Source organism: Phaethon aethereus, assembly GCF_964289735.1.
Source record: "Phaethon aethereus genome assembly, chromosome: 14".
Taxonomy (NCBI): domain Eukaryota; kingdom Metazoa; phylum Chordata; class Aves; order Phaethontiformes; family Phaethontidae; genus Phaethon; species Phaethon aethereus.
The window spans coordinates 788,179-814,190 of NC_138590.1; the positions used below are offsets into that span (position 1 = coordinate 788,179).

General features: G+C 60.5%; 1 protein-coding gene across 1 annotated transcript; it reads right to left on the bottom strand.

Moving 5' to 3' along the window:
- Positions 1 to 612: 612 nt before the first annotated feature.
- CXXC5 (CXXC finger protein 5) lies at positions 613 to 8,181 on the bottom strand. Its single transcript, XM_082006016.1, has 2 exons — positions 7,003 to 8,181; positions 613 to 1,462 (listed from the first exon to the last, which is right to left on the bottom strand). Exons 1-2 carry the CDS (start codon positions 7,786 to 7,788, stop codon positions 1,418 to 1,420), a joined length of 831 nt encoding a protein of 276 aa, XP_081862142.1. The 5' UTR covers positions 7,789 to 8,181; the 3' UTR covers positions 613 to 1,417.
- Between the last annotated feature and the right edge of the window lie 17,831 nt (positions 8,182 to 26,012).

Here is a 26,012-nt window from a genome sequence, read left to right on the forward strand (position 1 = left end):
CCCGGCCTGCTGACCTCACTCACCTTTGGGAGCTCGTTTTGGACTCGTCCCGACAGGACGAGCCTCACCACGGTTCTCCGTGGCACAGTAACGATACTGTTTTACCAAAACAAACGGCGCTGTGCTAGCCGGTAAAACTCCAGGCAGGTCAAGCCGGGAAATATCCCCGGGAGGAGCCGGGGCTGGCTTAGCCCAGCCGCTGCTGGGATTAACCACGCGGATTTAGCAGTCGGGGTGACTCCAGCTCGGCTCACCGCACCGTCCCGCCCGCCCGGCCGCCGCCGCGCTCCCGCATCACCGCCGGCGAGGTGCCCCCAGCAGCCGGCAGCAGCGGCGGGCGCCGGGCGCGCGGGACGGCGAAGGCAGGGGGGCACCGGCCGCCATCGGCACTGGGGGGCCCGGGCGGCTGGAAAGAGGAGTGGGAGAGAAATAACAAAGCTGTAAATCATGACACAAAACATGCATTCATTTTATTCACAAAAACAGCCTGGATCGCTAAAACATTACAAACAGCATTTCAATTTAATGATGTAGAGAGAGCTGGAGAGACGGGGATTTGAACAGAAGAGAAATATCACTTTTCGTAACTGCTTCAGCACAGGTCCTGCAATATTATTTTTATTTTGATTTTAACTTCAGTAAGTTTACAAAAATTACTTCTAGGAGTAAACCGTTGCAATTAGGAGGCTTTTCTGTACGCAGTATTTCTTGTTCTATATTAATAAACTAACAATGACTTTTTTTTTCTTTTTTTATTCTTTTTTTCCTTTTTCGAAGACCGCCAGTTGTGTAGCAATTGTTTTCTTCCACCTTTTATACCGAACCGCTTGTGGGTTAAACTTACATAGGTGAATGGCTAGGAAAAGGGATACTACATCGCTTTAAACATATTCTCATTTATAAACATGAAGTTGAGGCATTCTAGAAACTATCCACTCTATTGTATGATGGGAAAGAATCAAATAAAAAGTATAAATGAGGGTGCAATTAAACAACTGTGCTAAATTACAGTAGTGCTTATTAGTAACTAGATTTTAAAAGGTTACTGTAAATTTACATTCCCTACACAAGTACTGCATCTTTCACACATAAACAACATCAACACCAAAACACAGAAAGAAACTGATTGTCCATACTCTGTCTATTAAGTCTTGGTACTTTACAGATCCATTGTTTTTTTCTTTTAATTATTTTTATTTGAAAAGCAGTTAAATGTCTGACTAGGACTCGAAGATGTTAAAACGAACGCAAAAAAAAAAAAAATTATAAAAACAGGAATGAGATTTGCGAGAAAATATTTTTGGTTCTAAAGAGACACAGGTGCATCCATTCATTTCAGCCAAAAATCCCTTGCCTGAGACAACACAAGCAAGCAGTGACATTGCACTTGGATGACAGAGCTTTGGGATCCCCGTTCCTACTGGAACCATCTGAACGCGGCTCCTGTAGGAAGCATCACCTTCTGGAAAGGAAGAGAGACAGGGAGGGGGGACAGAAGAAGAAGGGACAAGGCGTTAGGTCGGGTCCGGCACAGCCGTGCGGCACCAGGGTCGTGCACCCCTGCCCCCCCCGCCCCAGCCATCCCCATCCCGGCATCCCGGGTCATCGGCCTCGCGACGGATCCCGCCGGGGCTCGGCATCCCCCGGACGCGGCTGCGCATCCCCAGGCTTCCAGCCCACCGACACATGACGGGATGCTGGCTGGAGAGAGACGGGGTCCCCCCGCCGCCAGCCCCCCCCCAGGCAGGGCACCCGGCACGGCAGCTCGGCCATTGTTCCCACGTCCCCGAGCCGCGGCCAGCACAATGGCGCAGCCCCCGACTTCCCCTCCAGCCGATAGCGAGCACAATGGCCGGGCCGCGGTGAGCCGGCATGACCCGGCACGGTGGCCCCCTCGCTGCCAACCCCCACCTCCCCTGCCACGGACCGACAGACACCCAGCGGACAGGAGTCCAGCCAACAGATGGGTTTAGTAGGGCATCTGGGGGGAAACTGAGGCAGGGAGTGAGCTGGCTGGGCTTGGGGCCACCAGACCCAGGAGCTGCTTGGGACACAAGGGCACATCACCCCACTGCCACCCAGCCATGATGAACAGAGCAGCCCCAGGCACTACCAGGGACCTCTTGGCATCTTGCAGGGGAAGAGGGACGAGTCCCATCAGGCTCAAATCCCACACGCAACAAAGCGCCCAACAATGGACAACACCTCTTTGAAGCCACCTCGAGGAAAGGAGGTGGGGGGCAATGCTCCCAATGGCTCTGCAGTCCTCTAGAAGAAGAAACTGGTACGCTTCCCAGCTGGATAGGGTGAGAAGCCCACGCAACATTCATGAGACCATGGGTAGAGCATGCAAGGACCAAAACATCTCTCAATGCCAACAGCCCCCAAGCAAGGCCCAGCCATGCTAGTCAGCAGATAGGGCCACACGATCACCAAGAGGACGTGCTTCAGAGGGCACTTCGGCTCCTGCATCTCCAAACAAGCAAGAGACACCATCAGGAAACAAGCCACAGGCTGCAGTGATGGCTGCATGGGGCAGCCGGCTGGGCGGGCATGGGGTATCCGTGGGGACAGCCAGCCCCAGCACCAGCTCCCATCATTGAGCCCGTGTGCAGGGCTAGGGCACCTCATGTGCGGTCCCAGGATTCAAAACCATGCCACATTTAGGTCCCTAAGCCCACGCAAAAGCCAGCCATCTCTCATGGGGTGCTTCTCTTGGATCAAGACACCCACCAAGCCCCAGTGAGTAGCCAGGACAGTGTCTCCCCCCACCCATGAGGGAGGGACCCCAACTTCCACAGGCACCATGACCCAAACATGGGGCTTGAGCAAGGGGAGGGGGGTGACGGACGAGAATGGACAAGAGATGGTGGTGCCCAGCTAGGCTGCTGACACATTGCACCTTCTCCTGCTCCTGGCCCGTGTCTGGTCCTCAGGGCAAACTGAACTGGGGCAGCCAACGAGCAGAGAGCTGCAGGCATCACCACTTCCCCAAAGGTCTCTGCAATACGTAATCAGGCGTCTGGGGAAGACACAAGTGCCTCTGGCCAATGATGCCGAGGGCTGTGGCACAGCACACCACCCGTGCTGGATCCTGCCCAAGGTGCCGGATGCAGAACCAGTGGGGCAGAGCATGGCAGACTCGCCAGCAAGGGCCACCTACTCAGATACATCATCCCCAGAGAGAGGAATGAGGCGGGCTCCCCAATGGGTCTGATAAGGGCCACCTTAAACACCTCTGCCCCTTCATTATTAAAGGAGGATGGACAACCAGCTCTAATGTGGATGCCAAGATAGATCCCCCCTCAACCCCACAATCACAGAATCACAGAAGTATTTGGGTGGGAAGAGACCTTCACAGACAATCCAGTCCAAACCCATGCCGTGCACAGGGACATCTTGCACAGGACTAGATCAGGTTCTTCAAAAGCCCCATCCAACCTGACCTTGAACCCTTCCAACGATGGGGCATCCGCAACTTCTCTGGATGACCTGTTCCAGTGTCTCACCACCCTCACCATAAAACACTTCTTCCTTACGTCCAGCCTAACCCTGCTCTCTTCCAGTGAAGAGTGTCTCTCCGTGAGACTCATGTGAGGGTGGCAGTGACCCACACACCAGTGCTAGCTGGGGCACCAAGGCACTTCACCAAGGCTTCTCCAGATGGAGGACAGCTCTGTTGAGTCAAATCCCAACTATTCATGGCCTTTGTGTGACCTACAGCTCTGGAGACAAGCCCAGGGTGACCCGTCCCAGGGCTGGCCACCACTCCGCATGGCATTACCCAGGGCTGCTGGGGCTGGCAGAGCCCAGAGGAGCCTGGTTGGTGCAGGGACGTGTTGCTGCCTGCTCCGAGCATTCGACCTGCCTCACCAGTCTTAGAGCCTCAGCCAGCCACCACTGCACCGGGACACCAGCAGCAACCGGTTATTCGGGCTCTGTAGATGCGCAGATAAAGCTTAACGTTGGCAGAGGGATTTAGCCCATTTTTTTAATGCCGCCATAAAGGTTTAATTCTTTTTTTTTTTTTACTGCTTGATTTTAGATCAATGTTTAATCACAGCTGCGGTCCCTGCCTGAGCTCTTCGAGGATGCTTCTCTGGACACACCAAACTGGTGGACCAGAGTCACTGCCGGCTGCTCCTCTCCCGTGCAATGGCGCAGCCCCCCACAGAGGGGTACGATGCTTCCCAAAGCTCTATGAATTTTTCATCCCCATATAAAGGGCCATTGAATGGCCGCTCCTGTCCTGGTATCAAGCACTACAGTGTGATGGCACCACACCAGGACCGTGGAGCTGCCGAGCTGGCAGCAGCTCTGTGTCCTGGCCATCTCCAGATGGGTCTCCACCACAAGGCAGGTGCCCGTGGTTGCCCTAGGGTTGGCCCAATGCAATGCATTACCAAGGCTGGTTGACGTAGGGTGAGCTTTAACAACCCACTCACTGACCCAGGTGAACTCGGGACATCAGACGGGATCCCAGTGTCCCTGTCCCAGCCACACACGGCCACAATCTTGTTCGACCCCCCCAAAGTCAACACATGGCGCAAGTGGATACCCTGAGAGAGGGGAGGATCTGCTCTGAAAAGGGGGCGGTGATGCCCTGGAGCAACCCACATCTGCCCAGGCATCCATTCCCATGGCACAACATCTCTTCTCAACCTCCACACACCTATGGTCGTGCCCAGGAGGGATGGGGACCCATCTTTGGTGGGGCCCGACTCTTATCACATGGAGAGCCCTATTTCAATGGCTCCAATTTCACAGCCAGCCACAGGATGGGGAAGCCAATCAAGGGGGTGACTGTTTCATGGGCTCCTGGTGCTATTTATCATCCCCGGACCCGGCACAGCACCAGGAGAAGGGAGCAACTCCTCTGACTGCTGTGAGCTCCGAGTCTATTGACCCGCTTTAGGACTCTTTGGAAGAGATGAACTTTTTTTTTTTTCCCTTTCTCCCTTTTTCCAGATCACTGACTCAGCAAATTAGAACAAGAATATAATTTAGCAATACAGCGGTTTTTGAAAGACACAGTCCCCCTCTCCTCATCCCCACCGCCCAAACAGGTTTTTTTTTTCCCCTTCACTATTCATTCAGACCTGATGCTAATTGAAAAACATAGAACGTGGCTAAGAAAATGGTGGGTCGTCTCTTTGGGATGACCAGAGGATAGGCAATGCCCTCGTGCCAGGATGAGCAATCCAACTGATGTCCAGGTGACTTTTTAGCCTTTGCCAGCTCCGGGGACGCGCTCGCCGTCAGGAAGAAGCACGCCAGCACAGCCGATGGTGGGATCAGCTCCCAGCAAAATCAAACCCGGCTTAAGGAAAACACGTGGGGGACCCGGCAGACAGGTCTTGGCCCAGACCACCTATGGGTGCGCAGCAAGAGGCAGGCTCTGCCAGAGCAGCGTGCCCACGTGCCACCTCTGCACCGCGTCCCAGTGCCGCTGGCACCCAGCCCTCAGCCACGCCACACCACGCCATGCCACCAGCAGCTGCCCATGGCCCCGGCTGAATTTCAGACCCATGAGACAACCCCAGTCACTGGACTTTTCCTGCGCTCCCCACGTGTATGTTGCACCTCCCTGGCAGATTTGGCAACGTGGCACCCCAACCCAACGGCAGCTTGCAGCAGCCCTCCTCTGAGGCCAAGGGCAACACCCATGGGTGGACCGTGGTGGGCACTGACAGCCCAAGTACCGAAGCCTCACACCGGGGAGATTTGGACATTCCCACGCTCTGCGGGCGCAGCAGGAGCAGGGGTGCTTCCGGCTCAGTTGGGTGCCGAAGCAGGCACACTGCCTGCAGGGACTGCAGCTCAGCTGCCACTGGGACATCCGGCTGGTGCCTTATCACAGAATCATTAAGGTTGGAAAAGACCTTTAAGATCATCCAGTTCAACCATCAACCCAACACCACCGTGCCCACTAAACCACGTCCTGAAGTGCCACATCCACACGTTTTTTGAACGCTTCCAGTGATGGTGACTCCAGCACCTCCCTGGGCAGCCTGTGCTAATGCTCGATCACTCTCTCCATAAAAAAATTTTTCCTGATACCCAGTCTAAACCTCCCCTGGCGCAACTTGAGGCCATTTCCTCTCATCCTATCACTGGTTACTTGGGAGAAGAGACCAACCCTCACCTCACCACAACCCCCTTTCAGGTAGTTGTAGAGAGCGATGAGGGCTCCCCTCAGCCTCCTCTTCTCCAGACTGAACACCCCCAGTTCCCTCAGCCGCTCCTCATCAGACTTGTGCTCCAGACCCCTCACCAGCTCCGTTGCCCTTCTCTGGACACGCTCCAGCACTTCAATGTCCTTCTTGGCGTGAGGGGCCCAACACTGAACACAAGTTATGTGTTCACGAACTATATGTATGGCCTCATCCTGACCGCCCCAGGCAGATGCTGGTCCAGGGAGACCCAGCACAGCCACAGCACAAGAGATGCTGCCCAGCGCAGGCTGCAGCTGTTTCACTACCCAAAACCAGGGACCACCGTGCTCCTGCTCAGAGCAAAGAGTGAGCTAAGGGGCTGGGCTCCACCTGCACCACGGCCACCAATTTCACCGTCATCGATTACCCCCAAGCTCTGCCCCGAAAAGCCGCCTCCTGCCTCCCCATCCTCTGATCCGATCGCCAAGTTAGAAGCCGCTCCCTGGCTCGGGAAGCTGCAGCCCGCCCAGGACAAGGGATGCCAGCACTGAAACTCAAGCAGAGACCCGCTGCTGCCCATGCCTGCAAAGGGGAGAACAAAACCCAGTGTGCCCGGGGACCCCAGGGAGCCCCCAGGCCTCCTCCCCAAGCCGATCGGCCCCAGCACGTAAGGGAGGGCGGGGGCTGCGGGCCCTGGGCAGAGCACATATCTCACGGTGAGAACTGTTAATGGAAAAGGGAAAAATAAAAAAATAAGAAGTACCAGGTGTTTTATTATCTAGGGCAAGATCCGAACCCAGGAGCGCAGCCCGAGGAGGGGTTAGGGTGCCTGAGAGGGGCCGGTTACCTCCAGTGCTGCAGAAGGCTTCTTTTTGAGTTCTTCACATTTTCGGAATTTGCAAATCTGGTGGCCAGTTTTGCGATTCCTACAACTGCTGCACTGCTCGCAGTTTATCCGTCTTCGGCAGGGCGGGCACATGCCGCATCTTTTCCGTTTCTTTTTCCCCGAATTGATGGCAGATGCCAACTCATTCTGCATGGGATACTCTGCCAAGCCAGCCATATGGAGCGCGCTCTCTGCCAGAAACACGCCGGCAGGGGTCATAATGAAAAGGCCTGGGTTGATGGGAAAAGCCCCCAGGTAAGGAAAATCAGAGGGGCCGTTCATTGTCTCTGCAGCTGAGACTGCCTCCATGTCAGAGATACCAGTCCCGTGGTCGCTTGCTAGAGGAAGATGCTCCTGTACCACTCTTTTGAGCATTTCTGTCGACTGAGCAAACTGTTGTAGGGCGGTCTGTCCTTCTGAGGAGATCTCCGACACCCGGTCTAATTTGCTCAGCATACTAGAGATGTTTTTGTGCTTTGAGGTAGAATGACTTTTATCCACAGTCGCTTCGTTCCCATTAGCTAAGGGGTTGCCTTTCTCTGAATGTTCGCTTACCGAGCTGCTGCTACCAAAGGTGGAATAGTGGGAGAGTGGACGGGACTTCTTAAGACTTTTGTTCAAAGGTTCACTTATTATTCCACTTTTGTTCCTCCTCTCGGAGTTGACAGGGGGTTGAGAGTCATCTTGGTTATTTTTTTCCGTCTCTGGCTTGTTCCCAGTGTCTTGATGGGAGCCCGAATTTGACATGGTGCCCGGAGCACAACAACAAAACCAAACCCAAAATTAAAAAAAAAAAAAAAAAAAAACCAAAACCAAAAAAACCCCCACAAAACCCCCAAAACCCCACCCCCAACGCCAAAGCAAAAGACCCCCAAAGCCCTTCTGGTAGCAGCAGCCCGCCAGCCACCGGGGAAAGCTCAGACGGGAACGCTCATCAACGGGGCGTCTCCTCCAGCGCCGGCTGCGGAGGACTTCAGTCCGACCTCAGTGCAAAGACATACTCTGCGGCTCTGGTACACAACACGCGGCTCTGCAAGTAGAAAAGAAAAGAGAGTTACTGCTGGCAAGAGCCAACGGGCTTTTTCAAAGCGGCTCTTCCTCCCCCTGCCATGAAAGTCTCAGCGCCGCGAACAAAGGAACTCCAGGGAACGGACCTCGGTGGAGATCCGTTCCGCTGCTCTTTAAAAGGGTCGCCATCCAGACAGAAATGGGGGGTCACGGGGAAAGTCCTGGCCTGGTGGCGATGGCACTCCGACGCTTAAAGGCTCTCTGTCCTGCCTCTCCTCCACGAGGGCCTGCAGCCCCAGGGAAGTCACGGGGCTCGTCCCCCGCTCCCCTCCAGCGGCGTGTGGCCCCACGCCGGACGGGACCGCGGGTGCCCGTGGGGTGCCCCCGAGCCAGCAGCCGGAGCTTGCGTGCGGGGTGCCCGGTGCCCACCCGGCGGCCACCGGCGTCCCCCAGCCAGGTGCCACGGAGGCAGCAGGTTGTGGGGCTGCACCCCGGCTCCCACCGCCCCCCCCCCCGGATGCTGCTGCTCGCCCAGTTCGGGCCACGCTGCGCCCTCCTCCTCCTCCTCCTGGGCCCTTGTCCCCTGGGCAGCGCTGCACGCCAGCGCTGGGCCGGGGAATGAAGCCGCACGGGGAGCTCCACCTCCAAAACCCCGCGAGGAGCCACGGCGGCCACCTTCAAACCCCAGTGCTGACCTCCTGCTGTGCCCCAGGCGCCCGGCCCGCACGCCCGCTGCGGGCACCCGGCCGTGCCGGCGGAGGCAGGGGTTCAGCGGCGATGGCGAAAGCCCCCCCTCGGCGCCGTTCCCTGGGGTGGCTCTGGGGCAGCTGGGCCCAGTGCGGCTGCAAACACTTGTTGTTGTGAAATTCCTCCTCCTCCCCTCCCGAGCACGCACGCACGCACGCACAGGCACCGCCGGAGTAATCGGGCTTTAGAGGAGAAAAGCTGCAGGGCTTAGCGGAGCGGGAACCCACGTCCCCACCCCGGCAGCAGCTGGGGGAGGGCAGCGCCGGGAGGAGGCCCCTCGCCCACCCCATCCCTCCATCCCGGCTTTCCCGGCAGCCTCCTCTCTGGAGTCCAGGCAGGGACGTGGCCACGTGCGGAAAGCTCTGCCGGGACCCTTGCTCCTGCCCAGGGGAGATGCAGCAGCACGAGCGGCTTCCCTGCACCCCCTGTACCCCGCTCCTGCTCATCCGTCACCCTGCGTGTCCCCGCCGTCACAGCCGGGCCGCCATGCCACGCCACGCCGGCAACCTCGCTACAGCCCAGGAGCCTTCCCCACGGACACAGCCGGGCAGCCGAGCTGCGGGCACCGCCGTTAAAACGCCGACGGGGGCGAGGTCCCCGCACCGACCGCCACGGCGCTGGCGGAGGAAGACAGCCCGTCTCAGCCTGGTGCCAGAGCTGGCTCGCCTGCGGAGAACCCCCCCACCCTCGCACGAAAAACCGCTTGCTTCAGCTGCTGCGGGATTTAAGATGCAGCACGGATCGATGCAGGGCTCGGGTTCCAGCCTGGAGCTCGCCAGGCCACGTGGGGAGGGAGGGCTGCGGCGGCAGAACGGGCTGCCCTTCCCCGAGCATCACGCTCCACGCCGGGCAGGGCGGCGGCGAGGCCGGGGTGCACCCTAAATGGGTGCTGGGGTGCTGGGAGGGCGGCTGAGCCGCTGCCGTGCGGCTGGGTCGCCCGTCCCCGGCTGCCGGGGAGGTGGGGAGCCCGTCCCTGGAGGCGCTGGGACGGGTCACACCTTACCGCCGAAAGCAACGGGTGCTGGGGCCGGAGCGGGGAGCGCAGCAGGAAAAGCGCCGGACGGGAGGATGTGAGATAAAGCCACCCGGCAGCGTTATCTCGCGCCCGCCGCGGCTGCCTTTCCTGCGGCCCTGCGCCTCTTCCGCCCCGCAGCGCGGCAGCCCGGCTCGGCCGCCGAGCAGGGAGCCAAGCGCCGGGCGGATCAGCCCGGGGTTTCCCGGCCTGCCTGCTCGCCTGGTGGCGTAACCGCCGAGACACGGTGCTGCGGCAGCGTTCAGCGGGGGCCCCCGGCCACGGCCAGGAGCGCGCCTCGCGTCGCTCCGGCAAAGAGCCCACTTTATGCCCGCACCGAGCTCACCGCCACACCGAGGGGTCTCTCCCAGCACCATGGCACAGGACGGTGGGGCCCAGGTGCCGAAGCGGCAGGGACAGCGGCTGGAGGCATGCCGTGGTCGCCGTCTCCATCAGTTCACATCTCTCTCCGCAGCCAGCCGTACCAGCCAGCCTTCCCCAGCCAGCTCTAGCAGGCAGGCGCCCGCTGGTCCCACCCTGCCACCCAAATTGGGTGCCGGCAGCCCCGAGCCCCCGGCAGTCATGGCCTCCTCCAACCGGGGCTGACGGCTGCAGAGCTCCCCAGCCAGCCACGGGGACCAGGGGCACACCGCCGTGTCCCCCCTCAGCCCCAGCGGTGCAAGGCGGTGCCCAGCTGCTGGCGCGGGGCGCTGCGCCCAGCCGTGCCCAGCCGTGCCGTGCCGAGCGGCACCACCGCACAATCCCGCCATTGTCCCGGCCGCCGCTCTGCCTCCGCCAGCTCCCACCATCTGCGGCCGCCCGACGCTGCCCTCCGGCCCCCAGGGCCACGCTCCTCCGCAGTGGCCGGCACCGGGCACCGCTGCCATGCCAGGCGGGACGGGTCTGTCCCCACGCCGTCTCGGCTCCAGGGACCCCGGGACCTACTTGCTGTGGGGTGCCTGGCTGATTTGCACAAAGGGGGTGTCCCCCCCACCCCGACACCGCGGGACCACCCAGGGCAGCAGACATCCCCGCTGCTCCTCGCCAGCCTCTGCCCAAGCCGGGTTGCTAATTGCAGCGGGGGGAGGAATTAATGATCTTAATCCCTTCTTTATGATTGACCCGAGTAAAGACCGCGAGGGCCCCCCCGTCCCGTTTCTGCCCCTTTTCCGGCCCCCGGCCCCTGGGGAAGGCGCCGGGCAGCGTCATCTGGGTCCCTGTCAGAAGGTGCTTAGCCCCGGACGCGGCATTAAGGGGCACGTGATGGGCTCCCTCGCCCGCGTCTTTGCACTGGGCAGCTTAGCAGCCTGGAGGGACGCCAGGGTTCAAGGGGACATCGCCAAGGTCAGGAGGCCCCAACCCGCACCCAGGGGGTTCCCAGCCCTTTGCAGGACCCCCCTGCAACTCCCTGGCCAGGTACAGGCTGAGCCCACGGGGTCTGGGGAGCCCTCCTCCCCATGGGGCTTCAGCCCGGCACCACCCCACGTCCCCCTCCACTCCGCCCCGCGGCTCCCCGCGTGCCGGCACACAGGCTGACCTCAGGACCGCACCGCAATAGTCCTAACAACTCCAAAAAATATAAAGGTTGCAAAAGGATCTCTGGTGGTCCAGCACCCGGAGAAACAATCACCAGCTGATGGACTAAGAGTCTCCCTGATTGCGGGCACCATTTACCGTCAGAGGGGAGCAGGAGAGGAGCTTCGCTTCTCATAAAAAAATGACAAGCCGCGATTTCCAGCCGGCTCCCCTGTGTTATTTCACTGCATCGCTGGAAAGCCATCAGCTCCTGCCGACGTAAAAAGTCTCGCCTTCAAGAAAGAACTTCTGCTTTCCTTTAACTTTAAATAAATCAACCTCCTCCCGGAAAAGCCGCCGGTCGGTCAGGCGTGCACAGACACGGCCGTAAAGGGAGAAGAAAGCAGCAAAGCCGAAGCCGAGCTGCTCCCGGGCTCCGAAGACAAAGGGAGAAAATAAAAGTTCAGCTTTTTTCTAATCCCTGGGCGCTGGGTGGGCACCGGGAGCGGCGGCTTTGTCTGCCCAGAGCAGACGGAGGACGAGGACGGAAGGGACCCCGGCGTCTTTTCAGCCTCGAGAAAGGCGGTAATTGTCCCCTCCGCCGGGTTTTTGTCCCCGCTTCCTCCCCCTCGCCATGTGGCCGCCCGCCCAGTGCGGCCCCCACCTCCCTAGCAAAGCCCTGGTGATGGACGGACCGAACGGATGTACGGATGGACTGACTCAGCTGCGCCACAGGCAGACCCACCACCAGCACTTGCCCCTCTCCAAGGCATCCCTGGAAGGGTGTAGGTTGAGGAAGGCTGCAACTGGAGGTACCTTCCCAACTGGAGGTACGACTCACAGCGCCAGAGAGGGGCCAGAGGTGGGCCCCATGCTCCTCAACCACCCTGGCCAACGGCCATGGACAGGACCTTGGGATGGCCGGGTGGTGGGAGCGGTACATGGGGAGTCCCAAGACACCTTTGAGACATCCTCATGTCTGAAACACACGCTGGGATGAGAAAAGCCAGGAGGTAGAACAGGACCACCGCCCTGTAGCATCGTCATGGCTCAAAGGGTCCAGCTGCAACCCAGGTCAAAGGCTCAGGAAAACAAGCACCACCAGAAAAAGGTTCAAAGCAGCTCGTGCCCCAGTGCCAGAACACTCGACTCAGGTCCCAGGTACCCGATTTCCACAGCACAGTCGAACCTGCTGCTCCCTCCACTGGGTGACACAGGTCAAGTGAAAGCTGGCGGTCATGTCTCATCACAACCTCATTGACCAGAAGTCAGGCAGCAGGCGCCAGACCAAAGGGCTACTGGACCTCTCCAACCACACAAGGAAGCACCATCAAGTCTTCAGCTGCCGGGGACTCAGCCAGGCGAGAGCTGGCCATGCGGACTGCTGGCAGCGCAGAGACCCATGGCACCGTCACCTCTGGACTGCTGCTTCTGCCAAAGCGACGTGGGGAAACAAGGTGAACCAAGAGCGAAATCAAGCCGCCATCTCCAAAGCCTGAAAATCCCTGCAGGGCACCCCCTCAGGGAGAACATAGCGCCTGATAACCTGGCACAGGCACCCTGAGGCAAAGACAAGGACACCCTTCACCCACGTTGTTTGCAAGCCATCGCCTCTGTCAACCCAACAGCCCCCAAGCTCTGCTCTTCACATTCATCCTCCCAGAAACTGGTCCAGCCAGAAGATCAACTCCTGGATGTGCCATGGAAGTTACCATCACCCACCACATTTTCTCCAGACATCAAGAGAGGACGCCCAGGCCTGGGGAGGTTTGGTCAGTGTCGTAAATGCTAAGCCTCACCCTGGGCGTTTGCAGGTTAACGAGCCAGAGGTATGATGGGTCGCCAGATGGGCAACTCGCATGGAGATAGTTCATCTCCTGTGCTCCAGAACATCCTTTGAAGGGCCAGTTGTGGCAGCCGCTCTGCTCATCTCTGCTGCCGAGGTGGCACTGAGGGACGCTAAGAAGCCAACTCCCGAATTAAAAAGGCTATGGAAGATTAAACCCAGCATCTGGAGTTAGTCCTGGAAGCAGATGGTGAATCATCATGGCGCACCGAGTGGCTTTCACCCGTCTCCTCCTTGCAGGCTGCCTCTCTGCTCCGGTGGTGCCTCCCAAGAGCCGCTCCGGATGCACGCACAGCCTGGCCAGCAAGGGCCAGAGACGCGCCCCGCCGCCGTCCTGCAGATGCCCAGCTGAGCAGGCAGGAGGTGATGCCACCTCCCCAGGTGGGCTCCCTACGCCAGGGCTCCAGCAAAGGCATATTTTTATTCCACTGGTGGTGGGTTTCTCCACCCCATGGCTGCTGCGGGCTTCCCAACCCACTGGCGCACCGTGCCGGTACGGCACAGCCACGCAGGGACACCCGACCCAAGCAAGGCAGAGCCCATCGCCAACGAGCCCGGAACTTCCAAGGAGGTTACCACCACAGAGAGGACAAGGATGTCCCCGGGGACACCGGTGACTCCATGCACATCCTTGAACCTGCCGCCGGCCCCGCGCACACCGTGCCACCCCGGTGAGCTGCAGTGCCGGCACAGCCGGAGCCACCGCCGCGGGGACCGACCTGCGCCCAGGGCCGCCCCACGCTGCCCAGCTGGGAAACGTGGCTGCGTCCTGCCTCCGCGGGGTGGTGGTTACGGATTAAGGAGTCTTAAATGTCAGACGACCAGGCGCTCCCTGGAAATCCACTTATCTCCGCTGCCACTCGGAGCGGCCAGAGCCGGGCGGTTATGGAGATAACGCGATTTGAAGCGTCCACCCGAGCATTGCAGGGCTGCGGGTGCCCTGCGGACAACGCCAGCACCTCCTCCCCTCCTCCATTCGCCCAGCTGCCGCCCAGAGAGCCGGGTGACGGCCGCGCTGCTCAGCCCAGGGGCTGCACCCACCTGTGCGACGCCCCCCCCCCCCCCCCGCCCCCAGTTCGGGAGACGAGGGAGGCTTGGCAGCCTCACCTCCCCAGCACTCATCCATCCCCCCGCCCCGTGCCAAAGCTGCGCCAATTCGCTGCCCAAATCCTAAAACGACTGTAACTAAAACCTACCAGATTGAGCCTCGGGAAGGGCCCCCCCCCCGCTTCTCCCCCCCCCTCCAAATGGGATTGAACAGATCCGCGCTCGCACGAGCCCAGCTCGCAGCCAAGCAGCATCTGACATTCACGCGCCGTGGCACGGCTCTGCCGCTCGCCCACTCCCCCCAGCTTGGCATCGCCTTGCCTGACGCTGCCCCCCTGGAGATGCGGCATCACTCCCAGCCCAGCAGAACCCCCCCTGCCCTCTCCAAAGCCCCCCCAGACCCTCCTGGAGGGACCCCAGCTCTTTGGGCCAGCTAGTCCCCGGTGCCCCCGCCACCGAGGGAGGTCCCCAAGGTGATTCCACAGGGCTGTGATGTTCAGGAGACCAGGCTGAATGACCCAAGGATGTTGGGGCCAGGTGGACAGGGGGCAAGTGCTGCCCAGCAGCACATGCCGGCAGCATCGAGCATCCCGGCAGCAGCCCCGCAGGCCACCGCATAGGGCCGCGGGGTGCCCAGGCAAGGCTTCGCCCTGGGGAGACCCGCACGTAGCCCACCGGGGCCAAGCTAAGACGTGTGAATCGCTCCCGTTAACAGATGGGGCGATTACAGCATAAATTACTTGGGGTCTAACTGATAACCAGGTCATGGAGAGACCGATCAGCAGGCGCAGAGCTCCAAGAAGTTAATTAAAAATAAGAAAAAAAGTTGTAAGCACAGCCTCATGGGAGTATTTGCCAGTGAAGAGTCCTCAAACCCATTATTGCCACCTCCAAGTGCCACCTCCAACGGTGCCCAGATCCATCAGTGCCACCTCCAAGAGCAGCCCCAGCCTGGAGAGGTCCCCTCACGCTCCCGAGCTCTCTCAAAACCCAGTCCCTCCACATCCCACCCATGGGATGGCACAGCACAATCCGAGGGGCTGCTCTGGACCCCAGGAGAGCCGGTGCTGGGAAGGGCTGGTGCACCCATGCCAGCACCTGTGTCACCGTCACCACCGGTGAGCAAGAAGCGCACCAGCAGCGGGAGCACGCGCTAGAGAGCGCTGCGGCAGGCTCGGCAGATTTGGGCTTGGTCATTAATGGGTGGTGGGGACCTCGTGGTCCTTAGTGATGAGATCCCCACCTCAAAGGCGCCAGGGCAGGGCTTAGCACCTCAGTGCCTGCACCCCATGGACCGAGCGGGCACAGGGAAGTGAGCCAGAGCCACGCAAGCAAGGGTGTGGTGAGCACCCAGCTTGGCCGGCCACCGCTCTGCGGGCTGAAGAGGACTTCGGCACCCAAGAGGCATCTCACCGAAAACACCCCGGAGGGCTGGGTCCCTGCTGCTTCTACGCTGGCAGGATTAAGGCGTGCAGTCACCCCCTGAGCCCCCCACAAGTGCCCGCTCCCGAGGGCAACCGCTTCGGAGGAATCGCTTTTACCGCCGGGAAGCTGCCGGGGTCCGCAAACGGCAGCTATTGACAGATGTCTAAGAGGACGGCGAATAATCCCGTCTTCCTCTGGGAGGATTCGGGTCGCCCTCGCCCTCGCCGGGGGTTTATCCATTGTCTGGATCTGCTGGCGGTTGTTATTTTTGGTCAGCACCGCGTTTTGCTTGGCCTCACTGGCAGGAGGGAAATAGGAGGAAGAAGAGAAAGGGGAGGAAGGCTGCTTGGCCAGGGATGGCAGGGAAGAAGACGGTCTTGGCTTAGGGAGGGAGCAGTGAAGCACCTCGCAGCTCTCGGGGAGCCCAGGTTGGTCTCCTCTCAGCCCCACAGCCTCACTGAGCACGGCCAAAGCTCGCCACAGCAATGGGGCCGGCCGGTACAGACATCACAGCCTCCCTTGGTGCCTCGGGGAATTGCCCCCAGTAACCCCAGTAAGCCCAGTGGACCAGAGGGGCTTGAGAGGTTGCGGGGGCAGGTGCCGCTGCCTGGCTGCCAGCACCCTCCTGCGCAGGCAGCAGTCAGGGTCATCTCCGCCAGCAAAAGAAAGGGCAGCGGCGCTCCGGCAGGGACAGGCAAACCCTCCCCACTGCCAGCACCGTCCCAAGCCCTGCCTGCAGACCCGCAAATGCCTTGGGTCCATCCGGAGGGGCCATAAAAGGCTGGGGAGCCCCACAAAGGCAGGTCTCTGATCTGCCCTGACCCCCCCTCCAAGCTGTGGACCCCATCCCTCATGCTTCATCCCCAGCACTGCAGCATCCCAGGCGGCAGGCAACCCCGCTGGAAGGTCCCATCCTCCCCGAGGGCTTGGGCTCACCGGCGCTGCGGGATGCAGCTCAGCCAGCCGCTGGGATCCGCGCCCGCCCCTCCAAGCCCCCCAGGGTAAGAAGGGTCCAGGAGCTCCTAGAGATGAAGACGCATAGCCGTGCCCCAAGACTCTGCGCTTCTCCCCGACTACCCGGCAGCGGCTCAGGGAGCATCCCTGCTCGCCGGCGAGGCAGGGCTCGCCGTCCTCCTGCGCCGTCGCCTTTCCACTGCCACCCAGTCTCCCTGCGGAGCACGAAGACAATAAAAAGCTGCCTCCCCGCTCAGCGGGCTTTCACTCCTGCAAGAGATGGAGGGCACGCTGCACAAAATCACCTCTCCCGAGCTTTCCCCACGCTCGGCACCGCTTGTCATTCAAGCAAACCCCATGGCCTTTAAGCTGCCAAGGTACCAGAGCTGCTCCGGAATTGGAGTTCGCTCGGCTCCTGCCCTGGAGCAAGGAATCTGAAACGCTGCCACTGGAAACGAAACAGAGCATCCGTCATTTTACTTGCCAGGAATATATCCAGCCCCCAAAAAAAGAAATACTGCCTGCTAAAGAGCCAGCAACAAAAGCCCTCGATTTCACCAGCAAAGCAGAGCGCGGTGTCGGGCATTTCTACCCGGGTCCTGATCCTCTGCCGAATTCAAAATCACCCAAAATAAAACGAGCGGCGGAGTCGGGTCAGGACCGGAGGGGCCGGAGCCGCCCTGGGGCCGGGCGCGGTGCTGGGTCAGGAGGGCTGGTGGGGACCAGCGGACCCGGCCCAGGATGCTGCAAGGAAAACCCACGGGTTCGGGAAAAAGGAGGCAGGTGGCAGAGGCCGGGCTGGAGGGGACGCGTCCAAGCACAGACAGCCCCGCTGCGGGGGCTGCGCTCGGGAAGCCACCCTGCCTGCGGCCGCTGCCAGCATCCTGCCCGAGAGCCACCCCCGGCCAGGCGGGTCGTCACCCCCCGGCCATTCCCAGTCGCATCCCCAGGAAAAGGAGCAGCGCGTTCCCAGCCAGCCCAGCCCCCAGCCCAGGCACGCCAACCCAAATATCTGCAAGAGGCGCTCCCCTCCATGGGAACGGCGACTCGACACAGAGTTCACATGCCCCAGCAAAGCCTGATTAAACTCCCAAACTCCAAGGGAATACCCCTGAGGCTGTCTGAAGATAAGCTAGGAGCTAGACTGCTCTCAGGAAATGCAGGAACTGGGAAAGAGCAATCACTTTTTTCCCTTTAAATCCAGAATAATACAGAGCGAACCCCGCCGCGCTCTAGCTTGGACACAAGCGCTCGCCCAAGCTCGCTGCCGTGCGCCCCAGGAGCTTCCCGCTCCCCGCCATGACTGGGAGGTCACGGGTGAGCCCAGCGCCAAGCTGGATCCTGCCAGAGGCAGTGGGGATGGAAACCAGAGAGCCCAGGACAACTCCAGGCAGCGCAGGCAAACCGAGCATGGCTTGCCGGGCTCCGCATGCCGGGCTGGAAGACGCTGAGCAAGAGGACAGTGCTGGAGACCTGGGCAGAGGGAAGGCTGCCACGGCAAGGCCAGCGGGTACCAGAGGATGGGGACACTTGCTGCCGACACCTCCAGGGCCTGTGATGCTCTGCAGGTGCTCCATCATTTCAGTTCACCTCATTTCCACTGGTCCTTGGGCCTCCTGTGACTCTCACCACGCTTCCATTCCCCTTTGGCTTCTCCATGACATGTAGTCTTAGCACTAGACGCAGATCTCCCAAGCCATCCGCATGCTCAAGAGCAAGGGCAGTCAAGGAAACCATGTTGGTGCAACGCCCAATGCAATGGGTGAGCTGGAGCATCCCTGGATAAAGAAGAAGGAGATCATGCTCCTCCCTTTCGTACCTGATGGAGACCAGGGAGCAACCAGGTCCTTGTCCTCCAGGATTGCACCACGTCCTGGGGAGCAACGAGCCCTGGCGTTGGGGCACCCCAGGGCGAGCGAGTGAGAACAGCTCCATCCTGGCTGCCGAGGCTTCGATGGCAACCAACTGTGATGTCGTAAGGGAGAAGTTCTACCTTCAACCAGGACTACAGCCAGGAAGGAGACCTGCACCGAACGCATGCTGTGCTCTGGGACGGGCAAACGTGTCTGAGGCCAGAGGAGCACAGATGATGATGCACCTACCCCACACCAAGCTCTCCTTCGGAGGAGGTGTCTCTTGGTTTTTGGCGCTTCTTCAAGAATCTGCCCAAGTGGAAGGGTGTCTTCCTTCCCTGTGGAAGGATGGAAAAACAGCAGTTCTGGGCAAGCTGATGGGAAGAATCATTAGAAAAACAGTTCCCAGCACACTGTTGGGACAAGAAGTCCTGCCTCAGGGATGCGGTGGCACAGTGGGGAGGGGTTGTACCAAACAAGACCCAGCTTCTGTCTTTGATTACATACCAGTTTGGCTGCAGAAAGCAGTTGGGCCACTACAAAACGCTCAGATTTTTACTCAATGTCTTGCACGCAGCCACAAGACCTTTCCATATAGGAACAGGGCTTATAAGAAAGACTTTCTACCAGAGCCTGTCGTGACAGGACGAGGGGCAACAGTTTTAAACCGAAAGAGGGCAGGTTGGACATGAGGAAGAAATGTTTTACAATGAGGGTGGTGAGACACTGGAACAGGCTGCCCAGAGAAGCTGAGGATGCCCCATCCTCAGGAAAGTTTAAGGTCAGGTTGGGCAGGGCTTTGATCAACCTGGTCTAGTGGAAGGTGTCTCTGCCTGTGGCAGGGAGCTTTGGACTGGATGATTTCTAAAGGTCCCTTCCAACCCAAGCCATTCTCTGATTCTATGGTAATTTAACCACCAGCACCGCGCATTATCAAAAAAGCACGGGTGAGATGGGTGAAGCTGGAGACCTCAAAGAACCAGCCACAAGACAGTCAGAAAGCAGCGCTGGGGCCCTGGGAAGGAGGACGGGGCCACCACCACCACCAGCCATGACATGAGTCAGGATGGGGGGATCCTCAGATGAAAGAGCTGCAGGACACACAGTAAGAAACAGAGGGGTTCACGCTGCCTGTGGCCTTGAGGAGAGTGGCCATGGAATAATCCATCTCACAAGATGTTGCAACATGGAAGAAGACGGGGAAGAACTGCAAGACCAAGCCTTGAGCATGAAGGAAACACCACGTAGTGAGAGCTGGAAAGGGCTCAATGTGATGAACTTATCGCACTGGAGAATGTGGGTTGAGATTTGATTACAGGGTATAAGCATCCTTATGGACTCACTGGTCCTTCTTGGTCCAAAGCTCTGAGGGCTTACAACTAAAACTAGAGCTGGGTATCAATGCTTCTGCCTTTTCTCATTTCCCCGAAAGCTGAGGAACAAGGTGGCAAGCTGGAATGGCAGGGAACGAGCTGGATGTGGTTGTCACAGCCAGCACCTGCCACATGGTGGTCCACCGCTTCCCCAGCCAGCCCAAGGTGGATTCAGAGCCCCCAGCCTCATCCCAGGGACCTGCTGCTCGACTGGTGACCCCCTTGCAAGAGAACTGTCTTCCTTCACTCGTGCAGAGGGGTTTGATCCCATGTCCTCCTGAAACCCAACACCCGCGTCCCCATCTCCGGATGGGTCCTACCGCAGTGCCGGCAAGCCCCTCGGATGGGAGGAACAGGGCCTCCAGACCACGGGGCACCAACCTAAGGAGCTGACATCCCCACCGCCTGCTCTCAGCTTCCACGACGGACATCCTCCTCCAGGCTTTCAACAAGTTACCCAAAAAAAGCTCCGTTTCCTCCTCCTCCCTCTTGCTCACGTTGGCACCACCGTGCCACACGCTCACACACCTTGGCCCTGGTGACTTGCTCCATGGTGGCAGAATCCAAGGGAGCCTGGGAGACGGCAGTGAGCCCAGCCATCCCCCAGGTGAGCAGGATCGGTCTTGCAGGCGGTGGATCGTGCAGAAAGAAACTCGTCCCCGTGTCTAGGATGAGGCGCCGGCATTTTAGGGACTGTCCACAACGCCCTCCTTGGTCTTCTGGAGGGTGGTCAGCACATCCATGGCATGACTGAGGGTGGGGTGGGGGGAACGCTGCACTCACAAAACAGGGGAAGGCGCATTACCGCCCCAAGAGCTTCACAAAGACCCATCCTTGGGGGTTTTTTCCTCCTTTGGTAGCTTTTGACACACTGGACATGGGGCACGTCCAGCTTAAGAGTAGAAAAAAATTCCCCAGCACTTCCTGTCCAGGGTGGCTTCCCCGTCCTCGTGCAGTCTGGATGGGCCCACGTGGGCTCCCCGCGCCTTCCTCCTACACGATGTGAGGCTCAACCTCGGTACCGGGAGGGGAAACATTCTCCTTAAGGATCTTGCTGAGAAAGAGGTCATTCTTTGCCCCAACGATGCATTTTAATGGTGCATCAAAGCCAAACCCCGGGCTGCGCCCAGGGCTGCAGCCTTCACCATCCCTCGCGGCCGAGGGAAGCAGCCAGCGCCCGCAGGGTATTTGGGATGGGCGTCTCCGGAGGATGGCCGCGGACGTCCTCGCGTCCCCGCGGCGGACGGCCCCGCTTCGGCTCAAGGGGTTTAAGCCGAACTAGTGCAAGTTCCTCCCGCAGACCCCCGAGGCGTAAGGCTCCCTGAGCTCTTAATGGGCTTAGGGAGCTGCTGGGACCAGAGCGGCTCCCCCAGTGCAGGGGCTGGGGGGACTTAAAGGCGCCGCTGGCCGGCAGCCCCCCGCGGCACCACCGACACCGGCCGTCCCTGGCATGGCGGGGGCCGCCCACCAGCCTCGTCCCAGCCAGGCTATCGCCGACAGCCCAGCTCGCTCCCGCCCCATCCCCTCCAGGCAGGCGTCCCCTGCTCGGCCCCGATGCGCGTCCCCCCGCCGGCGCGCCCAGGGGAGAGCAGAGCCCGCCGAACCGGGGGAGAGGCGTGTCCCAGGTAAAGAGCGGGGCGCGGGCAAGCCAGTGGCAGAGGGCAAGGCAGGACGCCCGCTCCTGCCTGCGCCGGCACCCACACCCCCATGCCTGTACCTGCGCCTGCACCGGCACCCCACACCTACGCCCCATGCCTGCCCCTGCATCCCACACCCCATGCTTCACCCCACACCTGCGCCCCATGCCTGCACCTGTAAGCCCGTGCCCCACGCCTGCACCCCACACTGGCACCCCGCGCCCACCCTCCACTGCTCACCCCACGCCTGTCCCCCTTATCTTGCCCCATACCTGCGCCCCACATCTCACCCCACTGCAGCACCCAGGGCCATGCTGAGCCCATGCAGTGGGACCATGGGGTGCCTGGCACTGGGGCGGGATCGGGGCACGGCCAGCTGCAGGTTCCCTCCTCTCCGGGGGCTAAGACCCCCCTCAAAGTCAGGCTGGGGTTGACAGGAACATGTGCCACCCAGCACCCTGCCCGGTGAGGATGGAGAGGCCAGCACACCATCCCACGCCACCCCCGAGAAATCCTGTTTTTCCAGGCTTGGATCAAGCACGGGGGACCGGGAACGACGGCCGGCAGGAGCAGGGACGTCCAGGGAAAATCCTGCTGGAAAGCAGCAAAACCCCATCCCCGACAAGCCCGACCGGCGCTGCGGAGGCAGCCCCTCGCCAGCCCGCCGCGCCGCGGGAGCGACAGCTCTGCCTTCCTGCTTCAACGTATTTGGGGGGCTTGGACTCCGGCGTGTAGGTTTGTGCCTTCACGTATTTTCACAGGGGAAATATATTTCAAACAAACAAACAAACAAACAAAAACCCCCAAAACAACCTGGGGACGCAACTGAGCTCCCATGATTTCCGTATCTGCTGCTGTACACGCACACGGCGTGGAAAAATCCTTAGGAAATTTCTGCTAAAAAATAAAAAAAAAAATACAGGAAAACCCACAGAAGGCTGAGCTTGCCGGACACAGCACGCCAGGAGGGGCTGACAGAGCTGTTACGGTCTATTGGGCCAATAATCCACAAACTAAGACGGATTTATTGTACATGGCAGATCGTAACAGCTCCAAAGAAACCATCACTGTCTCCCGGTGCTTAAAATTCACTTTCTTGGGGGGGAAAAAAGGGCCAAAATATGGCTTTACGAGATAAGATGCGTGGTTGTACCATTCTGTGACAGACAGAAGCCTGTGCAAACACATATATGTTTTTTTTCTTGGTATATAAATAAATAAAATATCTCCCCTTCCAAGACGAGCGCGACTGCATTACCCGGCTCGGAGCGCTGTCGTTACCACCGGATTACCCAGCTTGGTTTCACCTCCGTTAGCAAGATGGATTTGCAGAGACCTTGTTTCCACCCCAATATTACCACCCGAACACAGTGAGGCGATAAAAATTAATTTAAATTAAAGCCAACTTGAGCCCCTGCACCCATCTGCCGTGCTGGGATGGGTGGGTTTGGGTCCCCTCTCCTCGGAAGGTGCAAGTCTGCGAGAAGCGAGATGGCGGAGCGGAGGGCAGGCTCTTCCCACCAGCACGACGCTGTGCTGGCAAGCCCGGGGTGGGTGGGTATTTTAATAATAGTAGTTATTACTGTTATTGTTGTCGTTGTTGCTGTTATTATTTTTAAAAACGGGAGGAGCCGGTGCTCTCCTTTGCAGCTTTGTTTCTGGGCGCACAGGAGCCCGAGCCGGCGCGGAGGAGCAGGACCAGGAGCAGGAGCAGGACCAGCCCGACCCCGGCAGTAATTGCGGCGTCTGTTCGAATCGCTGCGACGCTGGAAATCACGCTGGGCCTGGCTGAGAGCTTACCGGCCAGCTGATCATATCAGACGGGGATCAAAGAGGCTCAGCTAACGGGTTTAGTGCGCGGCTCGTCCCAGCCGGCGCTGCCGCCGAGGGGGGAGGCCGGGCTCCCGCTCACCCCGGGGGGGCTGCGCGCCCAGGATGCTCGCGGGAAGCCCGGCGGGCGCGTGTGGGAGCGAGCATCCCTTGGCGGGGCGATGCCCGGGGGGACGCCCGGCGAGGCCGTCGGCCCTGACGCCCCCCCCGGCGTCGCGCCTGGACGACGCCGTGCGCTCGCCCCAACACCATCCCGGTGGGGTGCCGGAGCAGGCGACCGCGAGAGCAGCTTTCGGCCGCGCTCGGGGTCTCGGAGCGATGCCCGCGGGCAGGGACGGGCGCGCGCAGGGCGTCGGCACGGGGTGCCCCGGCTCCAGCCCCCTCGGGCGAGCAGCGCAGCCGGGCCGCGGGGGAGCCATGTGCCGGGACCGGCCGGGCGGCTCCAGGGAGGGACTCGAGCCGAGTAATTAGAGCAGGAGGCTGTGAGTCAGCAAACGATGCGTAACCTCGCCGAGGTTGACAATGAGGCGAAAGATGGCAGTTTCGACCGAGAGCGCCTGCTGAAAGGGCACATTTAGATATGCAAGAAGCAGCAGCTCCCGACAGTCGCGGGGCGGGCGACCCGCTCTGCAAATCGCGCGGCTCCACGGCCGCCGTCCGGCTGCCAAGCGCTCGACGCCTTTCTCCAAAATCACTGCAAATGGAGACGTGGCTCCCAAAAAAACAGCGTTCGGGGGGGAAGAAGCCAGCCAGCCTCTCCCCCGGCACCCCAGGCTGCCCGGGGAGTGGGGTACGGCTGGGCTCGGCCGCTGACCTTGCTCCGGATGCCCGAGGGAGACGAGCAGCCGGCGGCAGCGATCCTCCCGGCACCACCGCCGCACACCGGGACGGATATTGAGCGCGAGGTTTGGCTTGGAAGCAAACCCCAGCTCCAGCCACAGGCTCGTCTCCCCCTTTTCTGGGGGGGTGGGTCCACCAGGGATGCAGGCAGGTAGGGCCCAGCCGCACAGCAGCCCTCGGCGAGGAGAGTTTAATTAACCCCGGAAAGCAATCGTTAAACGGCCAGCCCGGGTAATCGATGCGGAAGGGGCAGCTTGCTGCCGAGGGACCATCTGCTCTGGGGAGGGATGGCGGCTCATCGACCCCCCCCCACCGCCCTTCGCCCCACGCCTGCCAGGAAGCCGCCGCGGGGCAGCTGGTTTGGGGGCCCGATCCTGAGCTTAACCAGGAGGGATGGGAGCTGCCCAGCGCGGGTCCCTCCGCCCCTCGCCTCGACCCTCGCTTCCCGTAAAGCCCCAGGTCCCTGAGCCACGTGATTTCCTAGGCGTTGAAGCCCACCCCAGCACAAAGCCCGGCCAGGGGCCCCCGCCGGAGGGTCCCTGCAGAGCAAGGCAGCCCCCACAACCAGGATGCGGCTGAAGGAGAGCTGGGGAGGGATGCAGACAAGCACCCGCCTTGCTCCGCAGCTACTTTCATCCATGAAATGAGTTTGGGGCAGTCTCAGCGCCGGGGGCACAGGGTGTTTGTCTCTTTAGGAGCGCCCGACCCCATCACGCACACCTACAGCCAGAGTCCCAGGGGAATCCTCAGAAGGATGCTCTCGGCATCCCGGCATCGCCCAGGGTACCAGCCACCCTGCCACGGGGCACCGCGTTCCTCCCGTCCCTGCTTGCCCTGCCTGTCCAGGTGGGGAGGCCCCACGGCAGCCCGGCAGGAGAGCAGCGGGACAACCGGAGCCCCGCGGCAGGAGGCGGCAGGGAGATGGCTGGAAGAGCTGCGCTGCTGGAGGGAAACTGAGGCAGGGAAGGGCTGGGATGCGCGCACACTAAGGGACCCAAATTTGGTTTTTCATGCTACTCCCCGTCCCGTGGGCACCCCAGTACGGGGGTGCACAGAGGGGCACAGGGAGAAAAGAGGTTTTGCTGCGTCCAGCAAAAAAGCCGGCCGTGCTGCGCAGTGCCTGCCCACACTCCAACCAACAGCTTCTGCCCACCCAGCACCCACCCGCGCCTTCAGACTCGGCAGGCAGCCCTGGGCCCCTTCTCTAACCCCGTACTTCCAATTAATTGCTTTTATTTCCACCCAAGAAATAAATGATGGCAGGTGCTCAGGGGCAGCAGGGCTGTGTGGGGGTACACCCACTCCCGAGGGACCCAGGAGCTGCTCCCTGCTCTGGGGCACCAACTCCAGCTCTGGGATGGGGTCCCCGGGCAAATTTGGGATGGGCGCAGGGAGACCCTGGCCCCTCGCCCCATGGTCACCCCCCAGGAGAGCTTTGGGGGGCAGCTGGGGATGCAGCCGGGCAAAGCCAGCTGCGGGGAAGAGCAGGATTTTCTCCTCCAGGATGGGACCCAGTGGCCTCAGCAACCGGTGTCCCCACCAACGTCACTCCTCCCTCTCTGACAAGGGGACCTTCTACCATCATCACACCCTGCGCAGCTCCCAGTGCCACCACATCCTGGGAAGCCCACGGGGACACGGCACTGGCGTGACCCCCACCGGGGGACGCAGAGAGAGCCTGGCCCCACGGTGGGGAGTGCTGGTGATGCAGATGCTGGGCGTGGAGCCGCAGGCATCCTCCTCCTGGTCTGGATCTGCCCCCCACCCCTCGGGAGGAGAGGGGGCATCCCCAAGGAGGAGGGGGGCTGCATCCCACGGAAAGAAAGGAAACGCCGACGGTGCTACCAGAGCAGGTGCTGCGGCAGGGACAGCACGAGGGACAAC

What these genes read in the sequence shown, in the direction of transcription:
- CXXC5 (XM_082006016.1), bottom strand. Translation starts at nt 7,788, where the DNA reads ATGTCAAATTCGGGCTCCCATCAAGACACTGGGAACAAGCCAGAGACG. An exon ending in AGCCTTCTGCAGCACTGGAG is followed by an intron (nt 1,463 to 7,002) that starts GTAACCGGCCCC and finishes CTTCCTTTCCAG; the next exon opens with AAGGTGATGCTTCCTACAGG.